We start from the raw sequence: 21,515 nt of genomic DNA on the forward strand, positions 1-21,515 counted from the left end.
CATGTTTGCATTTGATCCTATTGGTTTTGAATTTGTCTACAATGTCAGAATGAAGAGAAACAAAAAACATATTTCAGAACTTTCAGAATAACAAATCACTGAAAAAAAATAAGAGCTTAATAACTGTATATTGCATGCATATTCCATAGAGCTGCTCAATTGCAGTTGATTTAAGCTATAAAAGAGTGGACATGAAATGACTGAATGAGAGTGAAGCCCTTCATCTTGTCTCCAAAGAAGAGCTAGATGAATAGATATTAATTAATATATCTATGCAATAGCAATTATTTCCTATCAGGTGCAGGGTTGCCGGTGGGTGGGAGAGGAGAATAATCCGAGATTCATTTCCTGCAGTGGAAATGTGACGGATATTTTCACAGTTCCGCCCCCAGGACAGATGCCAGTGTGAATATTGATAGTAACATAGGTTGTCAAGTCGACCGTCATCTGTTGAACTTGTTGCCTGAACTTTTTGGGATGTTTCTGTCCCTTTCCATCCGCCGTGCTGCTGAAGCCTCCACTCAATCTCCTCCATGGCCTTTCCTAATCTTCTTTTACTTTGCATTTCCATTGTCAGTGTCGTTAGCATCCAAAGCTGGAAGCTTATACAGTAGTGAGTAATATTGGAACCGGGTTCATATGCTGACGATAAGCCTCTTACACTAATAAAGTGTACCATGCCAAGTTGACTCAGATTCCCCTCTTATTTATTTATCTAGAATAGAGGGGGGAAACAAATGAGAGGAATAAGGAGGGATTAAGAGTTGAGGGTTTTTATTCATTCATTCATTTCACAAGGAGATGGACATGGTGTTGAGGACATCTGGGATGCTTGGAAACCAAATGGGAAGAGTTATGGAACATTAGCAGTGTTTATTGTAATTTTCAAATATTAATTCCTTTTTATATTGTTAATTAGAGCAATTAAATCAGGCTTTGAAGGTTTTAAGTCTTTTTTTAATCTGGAAAAAGGGTCATTTAGTGTAAACGCCCAGCTTTTGGTTTCAGGGTGCCAACACAAGTCAAATGTGAAGAATGGAAGTGAACCCATATTTCCACCCCACCATGCTCGGTTTGTACCGTCCTTGTTAGACATTGGAGATTCTTACAAAATCACTTTTTGTTTGTCAAACTCAGACAGGCTTTTATTAAACCCACTTTTTGGGGGGAAGGTCCCAATCATTTCAATTGCCAGAATTTAGTTTTTCGGGGATATATGCATTGATTTACTCTTGCAATTTTAAATCTATCTTTGTGAATGGTTGATATACTGAAAGAATATGTTGAGAAAGAGAACCCTGAATACACTATCGACCTCTTAACATTTTGACCATGGCCATACACAGTGCACTGAAAAGAGTGGTGTACTATTCTGAATGTTGAAAGCTGTTAGTTTAGAGGAAACATTTTATGCCACATATATCAGTTATATACAATAGTGAGTTCATACTATGTCGATGAGCTTTACACTGTAGACTACGCTATTAGAATTACATTTACTCTTTAGGCAGACACTTTTAGACTGGAGACGACCACTGGGGAGTTGGGAGACGGGTTGGGGAGGTCACGGCAGATTCAAACCAGAGGTGGTCGAACTGAAGGTGGCACGGTGAAGCAAATTGAATGGTGTTCAGAAAGTTGCAAGTGTGTGATGGTTAAATTATCTGTTCTGAGTATAAGATGAAGTTGTTGACCAGCTTCGTGAGTTGGAGGGCTACGAACTCAGTTTGGATCAAATTGGTGTATCTGGGACAAGGAGTCTGCAGGGCTTGGACTTTCTAAATGGATGTAGCAAAGATGAGTAATGGAAAGTCGTAGTCAGGAATGGTAGACTTTAGTTTGTCTAGCTCATCCTCGAAGCACCAATTTGTCCAAGTGGACGGTAAATCACAACCACAGAGCGTTTTACTAGAGCAGTAAACTGTAGCACGGTACTTGAAAGAGGTGTATTTGTTTGGTGTCAACACTTGAGTGGATTTCCATTTGTTGGAGATTAGGAGGCCAGTCTCACCTCCTCGATCGTAGAGTCAGGAGCTGAGGAAGAAGTTAGAGAAGACTACAGCCCGAGTAACTGTTATCATACAGTATTTTCCTAAATACAATCTTTGTCAATTGCACAATCATTTATAGTCATTGAGAGGAAAGTTGTATCTTAAGTCTTGTAAGTAGTTAATGTCCTTATTTTGAGAGGGAATCTATTTTAATGGATGTATGGACTCAGGTGAGCGGTGTATATAGTCACTTGAACATGTATAGCTTTGCCGTTTCCCGTATTACATGAGGCATGCTGTTGTGTTGACCTTTGACATGAGTCATAAATCCACCTAAATACACTGCGGTATACTTTGAAAATGCAATTTATTACAAGGGATACTTAGCTAGTGATGCGGGACTAGGAATTCATTTCTGTGAAACCTTGCGGGATAGTTTCCCTAAGGCTTCAGAGCAAAGCCTAAAGACTTGACCTAATACTTGTATGGTTTAGTCCCAGCTTTTGTCTCTGTAAAAGGCTTTCTGCTTGATGGTTACAGGAATACTTGCTGCACTAGTTTATAAGGAATTAATATTAGCGGACTGTTAATCTGGCTCTGGTGCCCTCCCTTATGGGATTATAATTCACGTCCTATAGCAAGTACACATCAGTTGAGCTTGGTTGAATGAGAGGTTTTTTTATTGGAAAGAAAAATCCTAGAAATTAAAGTCCATAAACCAGAAAATCTGTTAAATGGGTAGAACTCCACAGTGAAATCCATGTTAACAAAACAAGGAGAATATCCAGGAATTTGAATTCCAAGACTCCACCATGCACATGCAGTCGTCAGTTCCCCTGTGTCAGTGTCTCGTGAGTAACTCAGTGCTTGACTTATGATAAAGCACCCCGGCGGTCACACCCTTGTCAGTGCCACAGGTCAGGAAGCCAGTGAAAGGGGATATGTTGGACACAGCTGGGGCAAGACGCCGTACAGTGCACCACTGATTTATCTCCCGTGACAGGGGACCCAACTCAGCATGCCAGTGGCGTTGCCAGCATTAATCAGGCGAAACACAGCCATGCCCACAGGAAATTAATTAACATAGCATAGGCTATTTATTTATAGTGGCTAATTTATTTGGGTTGTCAATGTCCTGACATACCATAACACCCATTCACAGATCAGGGGAGATAATCATGTGAGTAGAGACTCGTGCGACAGCAAAAGTAGAGAAGTCAAAAGTGAAGTTTTCTAGTCGTGTTTTTACCAATTTAAATTAGTGTAGTGTAATTTTCCGCTTGGAGAAACTATCAGTGCTCCAGATAAACAGTTATAGCTCCTTGAAACGTTTTCTTTTCATGACATTGATGAGTGCAGAACACAGGACCTTATGAAAAAGCACTAGTTCTTTTAGCGTAGAGAAACATAGCCCTCCTTGCCGGCCTTTGGCCATTACTCTGTAATAGAAAATAACAAGCTGTACATCAGATTTGATTGTCAGATCCAGATGCCGACTTTCACTTGGAAATGGGGTTAGAGTGGCTGCTGATAGTCAGTGCCAATGTTGGACACATTCGGCCTTATCTTCCAGCCAGCGTAGAGCGGCGCCAAGAGCAACTTAAGTATCTTTGCTGGTTTCGGATCGACCCAGTTCTTCATTTTCCTGTCCAGTGCCAATGTTGTTTAAGTACAAATAATGCACTTGTGCCTGTACATTAGTGCCCATGGAAGTGTTGGTCTGTGGTTAGGCACATTTAGGGGCATTCTTTTCTTGGGGAAGTGGAATATTTAGTGCTTTTGACCAACCACAACCTAGTTTGAAGTAACTGGTACAGTATTCATTCACAGAATGGAACTGTTTCCTCGTTGGAGCGGTGCTTTCTCTTACTACCTTGCAATACCATTTTAGATTGGCTTATTCTATATAATACCCAAAATATGCATCAAGTTTTTTGTTAAACTTGCAAAAAAAAATTGGACATAACCTGGTTTATGGACACTTCTCTTTTTCTTTACTACTTTACTGCTTCAACAAAATTATATAACATTGCTTGTCAGGTTCTCCAAGCTAATAGATATCATTATGTGCTTTTTCAAGTCGGCATGAATAAATACTTACCTCTATAGAGTAGAGGAAAGTCATTTCACTAAAACACCAAAGGTTACGGCATACATTTTTTAATATTTAATCTGTCTTTTGATGAAATTAATTTCAACCAGATTTAACCATTTGTGAATATTTGAGTATTAAAATAAAACTGCATTCACGAAATTTCGAGTATGCACATGAGAAATTGCAATAGTTGTGTGAGTGAGCATGCACATATGTGGGAGGAATTTTATCAGGATCAGTTTGGGTCATTTAAAGATTTATATCCATTTGTTCAATACAGTACAGTGATGTGTGAATTATGTCAGTTTGTGTCATCTAACAGTGGTGCCACCAAGGAATAGAGAACACAGTTGACAAAAGGAAAGTGGTAATCACTGGAGAGATGGGGAAAGGGCAGCTGGGGGCTGTGGGTTGTCAGCCCAAACTACATATTCTTTGAAAAGGAAACGCACACTGAGCTTCACACTGACAACAAACATACCCCCAGGGGGAATAAGAGGGGAGATAAGAGGCATGACCACATAGGTTGCAGATGCGCAACAGATTCAAGGTTAACAGGGTAATTGAGAACTCTAACAGCAAGAGAAGAATTCACAACCCCAAGCAACATGTTGGGTGTTACAACAAGCGACACTTGGAATGTACCAGAACATTTCATATATTTATATATATATGACCAACATCAATTCAAGATGCTTATCTTTGTCGAAATCTTGTCCCTCTAAATATTGGAATGTGTCCAGTCAAAAAATACTTTTAAAATCTGAAAAATATATATTTGTAAATTAAATAAAACCTTAACTTGATTTTGATTACTCGGATTTTTTATATTTTTGGGAATGAGTATAATAATTCTCTAAGAGTGTGAACCACTTTCCAGTCTGATATATTTTTGTCAGAAAAATCATCTTCAAATAGATGATTCACAGACACAGAACATTTGGCCCCTGTTCACTGATTATGTTCTGTGTAAAGAGAATGTTGCCTCAGCACAAAAAACACAGCAGTGAACAGGCCACGGTGCCAAGCTTTCAGCTCCCCTATCCAGCACAGTAATATAACTCTGCCACAGGCTTGATATGGAAGTCGTTAAAGGATGCACTATAGTGACCATGCTGGTATGAGCTATAAAGATGGAGAGCGGGGCCCCGATATCCACTTCCTGGTTGATGCCGATTAAGACTTTTTCATGCATTGTCATCGCAGACTCTGCCAGACAGAAGATGGATCCTTTAAGCAGCTGGCGAGGTGTCAAGCTCATCATGTCAAGGTAGACCTGTTACGAAGAAAATACAGTAGTCACAGACGGGTTCTTCTTTGCCTTCATAAAGCAGTCAGTGCCAGTAATATGACAAAATTTATTATGTGACAAAATAACAGTCTGAGGGACACGGCAGCTTGTGTCAAGGCTCAAACGGCTGTCGGAAAATCTGTCAACCTGTGCAGACTGTGATGAAAGTTTAAAGTATGGCTCTGGCAGCATGGAAACCACCCTAAGCTGCCTGTAGCATGGCAGTGGAAAACTTGGAAGGTGTCCTATGGGAAACCACTATCACTAGAAGGGGATGAGCCAGCATGCATCTATGTCATCACCCCCTGACCTTTTTAGGAAGACATGAGCAGCCCAAGGTTCAACTTTAAGACCCTGCAGAAATAAGGTTCTGATGATGATGCTGCCTAAAAACAGCCAGTGGAGAAATTAATACAAGAAGGAAAATCAAGTCCAGAGGGAGCAATAGAGCTTTCAGAGTAAAACGTTATACTTGATGGTGTATGCAATTACTAGAGCAGAACTTGGTTCCTAATCCTGAAGCTATTCCAGGGTGAGGTTAGTGAGCAGAATCTAATGTCTGGCGAGACGGAGGGGAAATAACAGAACAGATCCTGAACCAAGAGTGGGCGGGTTGTTCACAGACAAATCCCATGTGGCGACTCCTGAGAGGCAGAACCCATTATGTATGAAATCCTTGACCAAGCAATGTAAGATTTACCACAGTCTCATGCTGGGAAATGGAGTCCCAGTTGAATTCCCGTGATAAATTAATCCTTGACCAGTGTGTTTTCAGTTGGCTGCGCTTAACACTTCATGGCTCTGTTGTTGCAAGACCACTGATTGCTGGTGAAGGCCACTACTGCTGGCACTGGGACCAGGACCCATGCAGGTCATCCCTGAAACTGAGATCAGTGGTATCAAGATTGCACATCACACACAGCAGACTGTCAGGTTCATTCAAGTTTAAATTCAAAATCGATGTTCTATTTGAATCTAGCCAGACATGCTGTTGATTCCCATTGATTCCCCAGCCCAACACCAGGGAATTAAAGTTGAAAGCGGAAATGTTTTTGGCCTCAATGTCATGATGCATCTAAAATCTCTGCAAATATCCTTTTTATTTCTTTACTTGACCAAGGGCCAGTGGTGCTGTGCAATATGATTCAAACAATCAATAATATTAATTATTCTACTCTTTGTATCCGTTTACAGCAATGGGATCAAATCTCTCACTTTGGCTTATTGTTTCCTTATACTTACTTCCTTCAATCAGGGATGTTTTTGATGAGCTGCTGGTCATTTCTTACAGCCTCCTTCCTACACACTCCTGTTTCAATTGTGTGCTCTCTAGTTTATCAGCAGAAGATTCTCTTCTTAGCTCCATTGGTTATCAGACATTTGCAACACTTGTCAAAACTGACCTGGTATCCGTCCGCTAGCCGCTCTGCAAAGCTGCGCTGGTTTTATTCAGTACCAGTGCGACACCTTCACTTCATGAATTGTAATGTGCTTTGTCGGTCGGTAGAGATTTATTCATTTTAATGTCCATTTGTGTTTTGACTTTCCTTGGCACAGGATTGACCCGAATGCTGTAAGTGAAGTTTAAAATCGCAGTGCCAATGCACCCTTCCCCTTTTTATTTGACCAAGGTCTCAATTGAGGCCAAGACAAAGGATTAGTAAATCTTAATGTGTGTATTATTACACTCAAGCCTCCCACTTTGGCACCGACAGACAACCCCCCCCCCCCCCCCCATCAGTGGACAAGACTTACATTATAGTAAGAGAGTCGGGCAGATGGGAAATCTGAATAGCTCTTGTTAATGGGATTGTAGCGTTTCAGAAGAAGCCCATGCACTCAGCAGATAAGGGGACTGTTTATCCCGTTAATGTGTCACTTTAAATACATTAGGAGGAGGAGGTCTCTTCCTTTTTTCGTTGTTTGTCTTTTGGCTCCATGCCTCACTAATCCTGACGGAAGAGCACAATGGACAAGGCATTTATAGATCCGCCCATACATTACACTTGTTGTAACTTGATTCTTAGCGGGTTAATGATGCTAATTTCCGAGGCAAACCCCCAAATTGTATTTCATATACCTCACTGTATAATAAGCTGTGCCATTTTTTGGGTATGTGTATTGGTTTAGATCATACAAAAATTGAGGTGACCTTGAGCAATAACGGAGGCACTGACGCACATATAGTAAACAGGCCCATGCAATTCACTTGTTTCACAGTGGGGCCATAAGGAAGCAGTTATTTCTTTGTTCTATTTACACTGTCACGTAATGGTTCCACAGCTCCAGGGCTCACTTTAAAACAAATAGCGTTCATTTATTCATTCATTGCTTACTTTGCACTTTTCTTTGTTGCTTTGAAAACATGTAGGATGATGCAATTATTGTGGATAGCGATGCTCTTTGTTGTTTATAGCAGTTGAAATGTACGCTTTTAGAGATGAAAGACGCATTATATGGCCGTGACTTTCACAGAACTTCTGGGATATTTATGAGGGGGGGATGTGTGTGATGAAATATATGCGTTCTTTAAAGCACTCACTGCGACTTCCGAAATACTCTTTCCACTTGTGTGTTGTGAAGTCATAAGTCACCTTCCCCTTCATGCTGGGGGCTCACCGACGGCGCCTCTGGAAATGTGATTGGTTTTTCTCTAGGTGGCGGTCAGTGCGTTGTCGAAAAGCTGCCGGCGTGATTGAGCGCAGTCTGAGCGGGTGTGGACGCCAGCGATAAGGCCTGAGTGGCACTGGAGGGGCCTCTCATTAGCTGGAGACCCTTCAGAGGACCCCACTAAGAACTTCAGAGACAAAGTTGTCCTCGCTGTTGAAATCCTGCTACATCCCTCCTGTTCCACCCTTATTAACAATAGCGGCTGTTTTGTTTGTCATTGCACGCGGAGCAAATGTTAGGGTTCCACTGCAGCAGTCACTACTCGGGGACAGATTACGACAAATCGTCCGTGGAGTTGCTTCCAGACACCAGGCAAAGTTTAGTCTTCGCAGAAGAATGGTATAAAACTGCTCTTTTGACAAATGACTCTCATTCATGAATTGCTGTAATTCGGTGGGCAGTAAAATAATCAGTGGTGGCATGAGTGTCACTTGTACGTTGTGTCTTGAGAAATGTCAGGTGTAAAAGTGTATCAAGCGCCCTCTGCAGCACGGGCGCATGCGGAGAAGGGAGGTGAAAAACAGGTCATCCACAGAAACAGGTGTTGAGTCAACAGAAATGGATCCCACAGTGCAGATTGAGCGAGGAAGCATAGCGACAACAGTCTGCAGCGCTCGGAGATCTGTAAGGGGGAGAGGAATACAGACATCTTTTTCTTTTCGTGTATTGTTTTACTTCACAACCTGATCTGTCGACAGAAATCTCTTTTCTATCTTGCTTCATTTCCCTTATTTCAACGTTTCGATTTGCTCACTAACATGATCAGGCTTAATTTGACTTTTTATGGAGGAATTCTACCAGAATTACCTTTTTTAAATTGTGGTGCTCTTCTTCCCAATGAACTTGGGTATGGCTCATTGATGGAGAGAAAACAACGTGGACCAAATTGTGATAGTGAAAACGGAATCATGAACTTCAACACAAGTGTTTTATCCAGCTGTGTGTCAGGCCTGTGTAGGTAGCAAAAACGTCTTGATGCATTTTTAATTGTGTTCGTTTTCATTGGTCTTTATGTGAATGCCAGCGATTTCATTAGTGTTTGTAATGAGACATTAGGGTGGCATTTATTTGCATGGGTGTTAAATTGGATAGAAGAACCCTGCTTGCTTTTCTACTTCATCCTACCTAAATATTCCATAGCTCCCATCAGATCTTAATAAATGCTAATGGCACCGTTAGCATTTTGGGAATATGGCATCCAGGCCATTTAGCAGCTAATAAAGGAGGTGTGTTGCTTCCCTACTGATTAGCATTTCCTGTTGACAGGAGGATGAACTCGAAGACTGAAAACATACTGAATTTACCATTGTCAAAGCTGACTTACTTTTAGACACAGAATTTGAATGTCTAGGAGTTATGCTAATATTCTTGAACTGAGTCCCATTCCCTTTTCTGTCTTTCTGTTTCTCTCTGTCTTACACTTTCACATCTCCCTTCCTGTCCTTGCTTTCATTTTAGTCGAAAACAAATGAAAACAGTGAATCCATCCTCATTCTCTCATTAGTTAATACATATTCATATGCCCAATGTGTCATCACAAGACATTTTAGCCATAGGCAGCCTGTACAATATGAGTCTGTGTGCAGACTGACACGTTATGCCATGTATGCAATGGCAGGCAGCAAAGTGCCTTAAGGGTGCCAGCTCTCATCATCGTAAATGTAGTCGACACATGCCTGTTGCCGAGCTGACAAACTGTCATGGAGCTGTCAGGCCTGCACAATCCCTGACTCGGCACTGCCATGATCACCTTTAAACTGATGAATGCCAACCTTTTGGGAATGTGTGTTGCTGTGTGGGCGAGCTGAGAACTGTCTATGCATGTACGTGCTTATGTTTTTCAGCTCCCAGACAATATATTCTAATGGCAAGGATTTTGAACTCCGGCCTGCTGTCTGCCAGGCTGTTAGCTGCTGTGCAACCGTGGCAGCGATCAGCATTACCAACACACAGCCTGATCGTAGAACTGATAGTGATGATGGGGAAGATATTGTTTGAAAAATATATAAGAGTTGTGTGTGGTTATAGTTTGTTTTTAGAGGGAAAATTCACCTCCATGAGAGAAAATTCAAGACGTTAAAGTAAGTTTATCCAAACACAGACTATCATGTCTTCATTTGGAAGTAAGAGCATTTTTGATTGAATTGAAGATGCTTTCAAGTAATGCATTTTGGAGATGGTGCGTTGGCATCGGGTTAGATTTCGACTCTGTGGGCTCATGAGATTTTTAAAACGATTTATTCAAATAGGTGCCAGCTGTGAATCAGAAAATATGTCTGTAATATCCTCATAGGGTTGCCATGGTTTCTGTCTGTTTTTCAGTTTTCATCATCAGTAGAGCAGCCCCAGGATTTGTTTTTTGGATGACATAATTTCCAGTCTTTCTTCCGGAGGGAGTAGCTAATCCCCACTAATTCAAACGCTGAAATGTTGAAACAGTAAACATGTATTCAGTTTGAGAGTGGGTTTTTACTTTTAACAAGCAACAGAGCTTTGTGCAATAAATTAGTTGTATGATATAATCAGATCGTTTCACCTAGTTCAGGCAGTTTCATTACATCAACACTGCCTTTTTATAATCACATGGCCTCATTACGGCCGTCAGTGGCAACCGGGGGGGGGAAACACGCTCTGCTGCTGCAGTTGGTTCTGGTCACTGCTGAGACCTGCAGTTAATGTGGGTATTAATCTTCGATTGTCGCATGGGGAAGCAATGGGCCTGTGACGACTACACTTGATTTGTGTTTTCTTTTTCAAGATGTTATACTTCTACAAGAAGAAAACATTGAGTGGTGTGGAAGAGGCCTGGAAAACTACAAAGTAGAGGGAGTAAGTTAAACTGTCACTGGAGTTCAGGTGCTACAGCAAGCCTTTTGCCAATTGCTTATCAATCTATCAGATATAGAGTTAGCATTCATTTGGAATCGTTGGCCAATCCATGTCAACTTGATGAATGTAGTTGTTGTATTGACTTTTTTGCTCTGGTTTACTTAAGAGGGAAATATCTGGTCGTTTCTGCTCAAGTGACTTCTCGCTAATTGGTCTGTTGTTTGGTGTCTTGTTGAGCAGCTGCTGGACAGTAGCTGTTAAGAGATTGGCTGCTGAAAAGAGCCACCTTGTGCGAGAGGAACCGACTCACAGCGAGAAGGCAGTAAGATCAGATCTGATCAGTGTGCTGCAATTTGAAATGGCAGCGGTTATCTTTGCAAAGGAAAGAGAATAACAAAGCAGTGAGGGCCTGGTTAAAGGTGAGAATCAGACTGTGCAACAGTTTGTTGGGTTCTATAATCAACACCTGGCTAATTACAGGGGTATTACTTTGTGTGTTTATAGGTAACCTTTGGGTATTTGCACTGCATGTGTTTTTCTTTGCAATCAGCATGAATTTTGGATACAAGGATTCAAGGTAAGGGTTTGTTCCCACTGTGTGGTGACTCATATCTTATCAGAAATCCAACTCTGAGAGACTGTGTTCGGGATAAATTACTTTTATTCAAGGAGAAATTTAGCGTGAGTAAATACAGCCATCTCAGCTCAAGAAGTTACAGAGTTAGACGCAAAGTGAGCACTTATATGATCACCAGCTCTTTAATAAGAGTTCTGCTCACAGTGTTTGTTCAGGAGATTTCACTTATATCTTAAGTACCTGCAGAGAAGACTTAGCCAAGAGTAAGAGGGCTTTATTCAGGATTTAGATCAAGCTCTCAGGATCTCTGTCCTGACTTTTATAAAGAAGTGACTAAACAAAGGTTTCATAATTCTTATGTCCCTGAGCTGAATCCGATTTTTCAGTAAAAGTGAAGCACACAAAAACATTAAAGGTAATTATACATAGATCCACACTGGCATGGCAGGCTGCGAATTATGTTTTAAAAATGGAATCCTCTCTAAAAAAGTGTCTATATAGAGAAGACTAAATATTCTATGCCATCCAGTGTGGTCAGTGAAGAACAAGCGCCTGCCTTGTGTCAAATTTAGTTATTGTTGTGTGTAGTTGTAAAAAGCCCGGCCAGGTTTCAAACAATCCTTTTTTCCGACATCCTTATTTCCAAATATCTTACCATGCATTGTTCTTGAGCGAAGAAAATGTATCATTACACATTATTTCCGACGGATTTTCACTGACTGTAATTTGTGATTGATTGCAAGGAACACAATGAGTTTAATACCTGCACACTGGCTCACAGTGTGATGTATTTAGTTTAGAAAATGGTCAGAGGTGGAAAAAAAAACTATTTAAAGGAAATAGCCTGAACTGCAAAAACACTGGCACAGTCATTTGAGCAGTTTTGAATAATGTGACAGTCCAAATGTCTTCTTGTCTCAGAGTAGAGATTTATGGCCGAAGTGGTGATGGCACATAAAAAACACAAGTACCTCCAATGGGCCGTTTTACTCTGTAAGGATCCAAAAAAAATGTTTCACCATCTCCCTGTGATCCATGGAGACAATCTCCCTGGGTCTATGGAATGTTCATTATATCATTCCGTTGGGTTGTCCTTGGACTCAGTTTGGGAGACACTGTATTGCTGACACCCTTGCTGGGAGCATATTGGCTTCAGTCACATTCATGCAGTATACACGTAGGCACACAGTCATGCGCATATACACATTAATAATGTTCCTCCTAATGAATTACAAGCAGACCTTGAGGCCATGGACCTATATCCCACTGACGTCTGGCTCGGTGCCCAATGACAAGCCTCACAGCACAAAAGACAAGGACACACACACAAACAATCCTATTGTCTTTGCATAGCACGCTTACTGAGTATCCTCATCTACATAACAATAGTACAAAGGAAGGTAACAACCCTAGAAACTCTATTAGTGTCCAATCCGTCCTTCATGTTGGTACTTCTATCACTGCGTGATTTTCTTTGTAGGAAAATCACTTTTAAATTAGACCAAGCCAAGAATCAGTGTTGTGCATAGTAAGTTATTTAATGCAAGTCTGTAAGTCCTCTGCAGCCACATGTGTATTAATTCTAGTCCCTTGGCTTCCTCCCACAGTCCAAAAACATAGTCATTGGGGTTAGATTAATTGGAGGCTGTAAATTTATTGGAGATGTGAATGTGAGCATGAACGCTTTTGTCTCTGTACGTTGACCTTGCTGCCGACCTGCGCAGGGTGGACCCAGCCCCTCACCCCATGTCGGCTGGGATTGGCACCAGCCCCCTCCACACTACCCTCAAAGGATGTGCAGTATAGATAATGGTTTGGTTGTGTTTGAGTTCCAGCAGTTGTGGTTTTCATGTCCAGAAAAAGGACACGTTCTGGCTTCACGTGAGCTCTGACTGTGCTGACCCATTAACTGATTTAAAACACAGTCATATATTCTATATGATCCCTGTTGGAGTGTTGTGGCTGTCATGAATATGGCAAATTCCATGTGGAATTCTAGATATTAACTTTCAGAGTTAACTATCGGGGTTGAGTGCAGACTGACGAGGTCTTTCTTGGATAATCTAATTTGGAATTACATTTGAATTTGCTGGGTCTTTTTTTTATTTTTTTATATTTTGCTGACTATCATTTGGTCATGCACTGGGAGATCATACCCACTAACTTTGGTAGTGCAAGAAAAGGCATTATGCATGTGGAGTGGTCACAATAGAGGCACCGTTCTCCTCTATACAATTCAGTGTACCATTTTTAAGTACAATAGTTGAGTAATGTTTCTATATACCTATCTGAAATGCACATACAATAAAGCAAGTGAGATAAATTCCAGGGTAAATGTGACAGCAGCACGATAAGCTCTGTTTTAAAAGGTACCAGTTGGCAGGCGGCAACTCACTGTCGGCCCAGCAGACAAAGCTTTATCTTCTGTCAAGGTGAAAGTTCAAGCAGCGAGTTTTCAGCCCAGATTAAACGTAAAGAGTTGAATAGCCAGCAGTTAAGGCATTTAATAATTTCACACCCTACAAAATTTTATCATAAGCTGTAGTCAGCAAAACTATGTAGAATCATTTTGCTGGCCAATTGCAATAGGGAGGATGTTTCAAGTGCACTTCCACAGAGTGCCGTAAAGATAGGAGCTAGTGTAAATGGATTTAGTTCTGAGATAATCGAGAGTCAGAAGATTGTTTGACATAGTTGTTGTTGATTTCTGAATTATAAAATACTTATTTATTTATCAAGACATTTTTCCTGCTTTATCACCTTTTTTTTTTAAAGACCAAAATCAATGGGGGGTACACTGTTTTTTTTTTTCGATGTCTTTTTTAATTTGAAATTAAATGATAAAAAGAACACCAATATCGATCAAGTAAATGGACAAAGGAAAATATAAAGAAAATAATTGTTTATTCCAGCGCTCTTCCTTTACTGTATCAAATATTGTTACCCACAAGCTTGAGGGTTTAATTATATAAGGTATATGTAACTTTATGTTATAAGTTCTGTCATTTTTTGTGTGGCTGCCTGTTCTACATGCTCCCTCGCTGCACCTGAAGGCCCCTGGCACTATGGAGCTCGCACAGCGCTCCCCCAGCCGCCCATGTCCCCTGACCTAGAGTCAGTGGGTTAATAACCAGCTGCAACGAAAGCCATTTGTCATTTGCTACCTGGCGCTGATAGGGGATGTCAGCAGATGTCTGTGCCCTTGTCACCCAGCCTCATGACAAATACTGTATCAGGCCACACAATCTCAGGCTCCCCGAGGCTTTTCAGTACTCCTCTCCCGAAAACCACTCCCACTTAAGAGCATTAGATTCTTGTGCCACGATCCATATCGGGAAAAACTGGTGATCCCCCTCTTCCTCTTTTTCTTTTCCCTCATAACGTGCAATTGAGTGTTGTTTTATATATTTTTCTCCCAAGTTGCACTCCCCCCCCCCGCCCGCCCCCCCTTCGATTTAAATGCTTCTAGTTTCCTTTGATCTTAGATACTTAACGCCAGCACTGCCCTGGAGCTAATAGTTTCATATTGTTGGAAAATTTTGAACGATTTATGCAGATACGAAGGGGAAAGCATTTCTACATCTTAAAATGGATTTAGCTTCGGAGCCATTGTCACTTCATTGTCGTCCTATTTGTATTTTTAGTTTTTTCTGGGTCCCGTTGTCTTGCCTCACAAGAGAAATGCAAATAAATGTTTTTAGCAAGAATAAGCCTTTTTCCATCTGTTGCTCATTTTGGTGATAATTGGAACGCTGTCTTGATTGAATGGAAGAGAAAATAGTGATGCTTGCGGTTCATTCATTTTGAATTTGGACTAATCCCTGACTAATTCCATGGGTGAAAAGGTTGTCGTCATAAAGATTTCATCAAAGCAGCTATGCAATGCAGCAGCTTGACAGTAAGTCTTACCGAGCCAACTACACAGCAGCACAAAATTATGACAGCTTAAGGTGTCCAGCTATTCTGGAGTTCAAGGTTTCTAGTTTCAGCGCGGTGGTGATGTGGGCCGAGAAAGAGCACCGCACAAGAATCCTAATGCGCAACAGTCACATTTGAACTGTGGTTTATTCTTGAGGCAATTTCTGTTAGCTTCACTTTTTCAATGTTATGTGCTTCGGTAAACACAGTTTAAATGTTAAATTCTGGTGGATTAAATGTCGATGCCACACACTGATACCCTCCCTTCTTCTCCTCTGCAGAGATGTCGGGCACGGGCGAAGACATTTCTCAGGTGCACTGGAAGCAGCAGTGGTTGGAGAATGGGACGCTGTACTTCCACGTGTCCATGACCGAGTCCGAGCTCGTAGATCAGACGACGCACCCCACAGCCCAGGAGCCAGCACACGTGCTCCATGAACATATGCATCTGCTCCACATCTCAGTGATGGTAAGTTGCAAACGCCAATGCTTAGCAATTGTGGATGTGCATACAAGTAGGTGTGTGAATAGATATGTGGCATGACAACTGCATATATTTAAAAAAACACCCTGTCTGTTGGGCTGCTTTTGTTCTCACCTTCTTTCTGGAGTGTCACAACAACAATATGTGTCAGTTGAAAGTGTCATGAATAGAATGTGTGTGATTATTTAATCTGTACAAGGTGAGATCTTCCCAAGTGCTGATTGTCCGCCTTAAGGCTTATTTTCTCAGATAATACTCACAAGTTACTGTTTCCAAACCAAGCACCAATACACTCACCAGTCTTGTTTGGGCTTGTGACATAATAATTCCCCAAACTTCTTAATCATTTACTTTCAAATGTGCCATTTAATCCCCCTGGCTTCTTGTTCTTGGTATTATACATTACTGTGTCTGATGAAGAGTTATTGAAGAGGTGAAATAGTTTGTTAGCTGAGTTGCTAATGAGACAATAAGATTACACAATTTATACAAAAGACATATTACCATAAAATCCCGTCTAACACCTGTCTGCAAACCATTCCTCTTTTTTTGATTTATACTTGAACAGAGGAAGTTGATTAATATTTGATGGTGCAACACAGCCGCGTCAGTGTTTCACATTAATTACTTACACTGTGGTGGCCCGCCATCGTCTAATTTGTCCCGTAACAGCTTCATAATGATTCGAAAAGGTCAGCACTAGCATGAACTGGCACTTTGCCCTTTGTCACTGGTGCGAAGTTGTGTCAAAGTTGAACTCAAAGTGGAAAAGAAAATTGGATTGTATAGATTAGTTTCACACTTTGCGAGTATCTGGTCTTATTGATTCCATTGAGATCAATTTACTTTGCCTTGGAACTTCAGCATTTTTTAATATTGGTGATACCAGGTTTTTACTGTGATGTTCAACGTGGTCTCCAACCATCAGCGATATATAAATATATAAAGGATCTATTTACTTCTCCTACTTAACTATTCATGCGGGCTGATAACCTGTCTTTCACAGTTCCTACGTGTCACTGCTCCCTGTTAATCTTCCGATGTGCTGAGACACCTCAATGTGATCACACGCTTTAGATAAGCAATGACTTAATGAGCGTGGTGTCTGTGCTTGTCCTCTCAGCTGGCTCTGAGGATTTTCTCACAGGAAGCATCGGCGCCGGTGAAACTGATACACTGCCAGGAAATAATAATGACTTTCTAGACGAAGAAGTCTGGAGTGGACATGCTAAGCTCTACAGCTTTATCTGTGATGCACTGGTCGGGATATTACCTGTCGGGGACGGTATGGGGGTTAGGGCTATGGAGGAGCGTCTACATTTTGAAATATGCATGAACCTCCATTAGCAGGTGGAGCAGGAAGCTGGTTAGGCAATGCTCTGTGGAGGACCTGAGTTTTCTGTATCCAAACATAAGCCCGGAGCTGTATTCATGTATGTGTTTGATAAAAGCGTAACAGGATTTGCCATTGCATTAAATCATAGACATGAACACAAGGTCCAATGCGGCTATTTAGCATGCATTCTGTTTTTGACTTCTCCTACCTCACCTCTCCGTGGACAACCTACCCCCTTCTCCATTTCTGTCAGTCTTCCCTCCTCCGTACGCCGTCTCCTCCCTCCATCCGTCTCCCTGTTCCATCGAATCCTCTCACCTCGCTGCCTCTTCCTTCTTTTTCACCCTTGAAACACTTTTGGTGAGACTTCCAGTGAGGAGGTGTACATGAGGCTGGCATAACTCTAGGCAGTGAAAACTCGCACAAACAAGACACATCATGATTGTATGTGTGGTGCAGTTTAATTGTTGTGTGCGAGTGTCTCTTCCGGTGCCAAATTAAAACTGCAGCTGGAGATTTGAACCATTGACACTGTGATTCTCACAATAATTACGCCAAACTGAAATGTCATTCAATGTTAGCTGCTTTTCCCGTCACCTGGATGCCACCTGTTGGAATATACTGGCAGAAGGCCTACCTGGCCTTTGTCGTCATGGTTACTGTAATATTAGCTGTCTGGCTGACCCAGTCGTAGGTGTACTGGGCATGTTTATAATGGGAAGCGTGGTACAGTTTGTGGAATGGTCACGACTTGTTTAGGGTTAGGTAAGGAGTGTGCTTTGGGTTAATATGAGCACTTCTTTAAGACTCGAGGGGCTTCAGTATCATGGTCACAATAATAAACATGAGGTAATGAAATGGTGTTGACTGAGCTCGTCTGTGTGACTGTCTGTCACACAGACAGTCACACAGACGAGCTCAGTGAGTGTTTTGTCGACCTATACAACTGCCTTCATGAAAACTTTGTCACTACCTCATTTGTTCCTGTGGTAATTAGCTCAGACACTGGAGGTTGACTCACAATAAAACCTAACTGCAGGTCATAATAAGCTGTTTGCACAGACAACTCGTGGCTTCGCTTATTACAGACGGATGAGGCCAGTTACAGTTTTGGCATTTGTCCTTGAGTTCAACACTATACAATGTTTGGACTGTGTACACAGTTATTACACTGTTACATAAAACTGTATTATTGATACTCTTATAAAAGCGTTTGACAGTAACATTTGACCTCCAGATGGTATAAATGTCAAGCTTAAAAATAAAAAAAGGATTCTTTAGAGCAGCTTTAAGTTTGGATTGAAAGTCACGTAACCAGAAGACAGTGACAAAAGTTGCATAACATTTTCCCTCCCTATCTTTTTTGGATCATCTTTTCTTATTATTACGGGAACGATGCACGAAACAGAATATGTTTGTGATAGGTGCTTTGTTGGATAAGTGTTAAAATGTTGAGAATCTTTCTGTTGGCATGTAGCCTGACACGGCTTATTTTGAAGATCAATTCTTTACTAGTAATGTGATCTTGAAAGAGACATTTTTCGCAGCAGACATACTGACATGACTGTTATGGCAGGGAAAGCACACGTTTTAATAACAACATTGACTTTGGCTGTGTTCTATTCAAATGTCTTTGTAAGCAATGGCTGTGTTCATCCATCACAAATGTGATTATTTACACCTGATTTCTTTTTTGTGACCTGTCAAAGCGATTTTAGTGGAAAAGGCTGCTTATTTAATCGCAGGGATTGATTCCTACAAACTAAATAAATGAAAAATTACCCACAAAATTACATTGATTTGCAAATAGTTTGTACACATTTCTTTCAGATAATCAAATGTTGATTTGCCTCTGCTCAGCCATTCTAAGAATAACTAAGTTCTCTGCACTCCTCTTCAGTATCGAGCCCATTGTGCATCGGCAACATAAATGCATTAATGCAGTGCAATGGGTTTAAAGAATTTAACCAAATGAACTTGATTTTTCATTTATCAATGGCAGCTCCTTGTTACGACTGTTTGTAAGTCTTCCATTTCAAGGCCTTTACTCCGCTGTGACCTCTTATATCATCCTGCCTAATATAGACATACAGAGGTTTAGATGAAAACCAATAGGAATAAAATATCAGTGACTATTCTGTAGATCGGCCTTGTGAAAGAAATCCCGTCTCCATATTCTATAACAGCTTTTACACCATCTACACTGTAATGCTATCGCCAGATTGCCAGTTGTAGGATAGTCACTGTTGTTTTGCTCTAGGTTTCATTAACTATTTTACATAGTATTCATCTGAATAACTAGAACTTGCGGAACTTACTTTCTTTGCAATGTTTTCCCTCTCATCTGCAACTCGTTATCCCATAGGACTCCAGTTTGCTTGTGAACATGCAATGATAGAGAATCTGCTCTTTGAAATGTTGCTCTATAGCACCATCTGTGGTCAAAAACACCACAAGTTGCCTTTAATAGTACCTCAAACGGCCACATCAGCTGTTTAAAGTCTAACAATGGGAGGCTCAATGTTTGGCCATCTGTGCAAAAAGCACTTTTCATCACATGCGCAGCCACTCTTGTATCAGCATTTAGTTTGTGCAAGACAAAGAGCTTCTGAAGGTACTCCAGGTGTTTATGTTGATGTTTACATGCATTCGTGGTTTAGTACCAGTATCTCTTTAAAAAGAGACATTATTGTATCCAATGCAAAGACAGAGGGAAAAGAGGAGGTAAAGTATATCGAGGGAGTCAGACCAGGACAGGACACTCACTGGTTTGGCCTGATGGCCCCGAGGTTTCTTGCGGCTCTTTGAGTGAACATCATTATGTCTGATGCTGTCAGTTCTGGCCCAGACTGAAGTGTGAGCACTCTATTCTTCTGGCATTGATCTGCCAGTTTCTCGCTCTCTCAAGCAGTCGTTTTCCCCCCAAGTCGTTCTGCATTCCACTGTCCTTCCCCCTGCTCTGTCTCTCCGTCACACGACAGCAGCAGACAGACGCGGGTATCAGCTGGAACGCAGGTGGAAATGACAATCGACTGTCACACAGATTATATATTTTTTCCACCGAGTGACTCACTAATAGTACTTTGATTTGACGGTGTCATTTTTTTCTGCACAAATTTATTATTCATACAACTGACTACATTTTTGACATTTTAATAACAGTCTGCCGTGTGTTGACAGTGTCATCGGCTCTTCCTAAATTGTTGTTTTTTCATCTTTGTTTCGTTCCGAATGAGTTGAATAAAAAAACTGTCATGGCTTGAATCAGGGGAGAGCTTGGCTGTTTTCTATTGCAACCAAAAATAAATATCGACACCGCATTTTGGTGCTCATAAAGACATGTTTACCACCCAAAGGGTAGCATTTTATTCACACAAACAGCCATGGGCACTTTACCGTGCTTGCAGTTATGATATTATATGATATGATGGGCTTAAAGCAGTTTCATTTTTTTGTATTTTTTTTGCCAGATGTTAATTCCTAATATACAACAGCTTGTTCACAAAATGTGTCAACAGTTTCACAGTAATCCAGAACATCACAGGGGGAAGCGCTGAGCACCTGCTGAGCGATGGTACAGAGGATATTTAAATGCCTACACTCGGTTTGGATTGCCTCAGGAAATCATTGTTCCTAAGTGTCCCTTAAAACTTCATCTGAAAACCCTTTAAAAATCTGTATCACAAAACTTTTTATATCCTCTTTTCACGATAATGTCCCTTACAAATTTATACTAGGGCTGGGCAATATGGCCAAAACTTAAATTTAGGATTGGTCTTTTTTAATAAATATCACTTTACTATGACTATTTACTATTTGTTATTTTGTGTATTTAAAGCCAGATTTTGCTACTGAGTGGAGTTTGTGGTTTAAAACTCTTCATTATGAGCCATTTACAAAGATATACATATTTTTACAAATTCATGTGCTTGTACAATGCATACGCATAAAATCAGTGTATACTTTTTGGTATTGCTGACAATTGTGTTGTGATAAAAATGTACGACCAACCACTGTTTAACATCACTACTATATGGTGCTCTCTTCACCTACTTCATGTTTTGCTTTCAGTAGAAAGAAAACATAATAGAAGTGACAGATAAGTGTGTTTTTTATTGGGAATTGTTTCAAAGAAACCCATGACACCTCAGGGCTAACCATGTGTTATTTAATTTTAAAATTATTCACGCCAGATTTCAAAGTTATATAATTTCAAAACGAATTTCAGTGCACTGATACATTTAGTATGCCACAAAGAAGTTATGCTAATGTCAATGTTTGAAATCACGTCAAAACATATTGTACAGATTCGCCACGATACTGA

The 21,515-nt window shown here is 40.8% G+C and overlaps 1 protein-coding gene across 1 annotated transcript in view; it reads left to right on the top strand.

Moving 5' to 3' along the window:
• The window catches only part of LOC133012294 (astrotactin-2-like), a 243,249-nt gene that overhangs the window by 25,134 nt on the left and 196,600 nt on the right, over positions 1–21,515 (top strand). The window contains exon 2 of the mRNA XM_061080275.1: positions 15,653–15,840. Coding sequence (XP_060936258.1) covers positions 15,653–15,840 — 188 coding nt within the window. The remainder of the gene's footprint in view (positions 1–15,652; positions 15,841–21,515) is intronic.

Source organism: Limanda limanda, chromosome 1, assembly GCF_963576545.1.
Source record: "Limanda limanda chromosome 1, fLimLim1.1, whole genome shotgun sequence".
NCBI lineage: Eukaryota > Metazoa > Chordata > Actinopteri > Pleuronectiformes > Pleuronectidae > Limanda > Limanda limanda.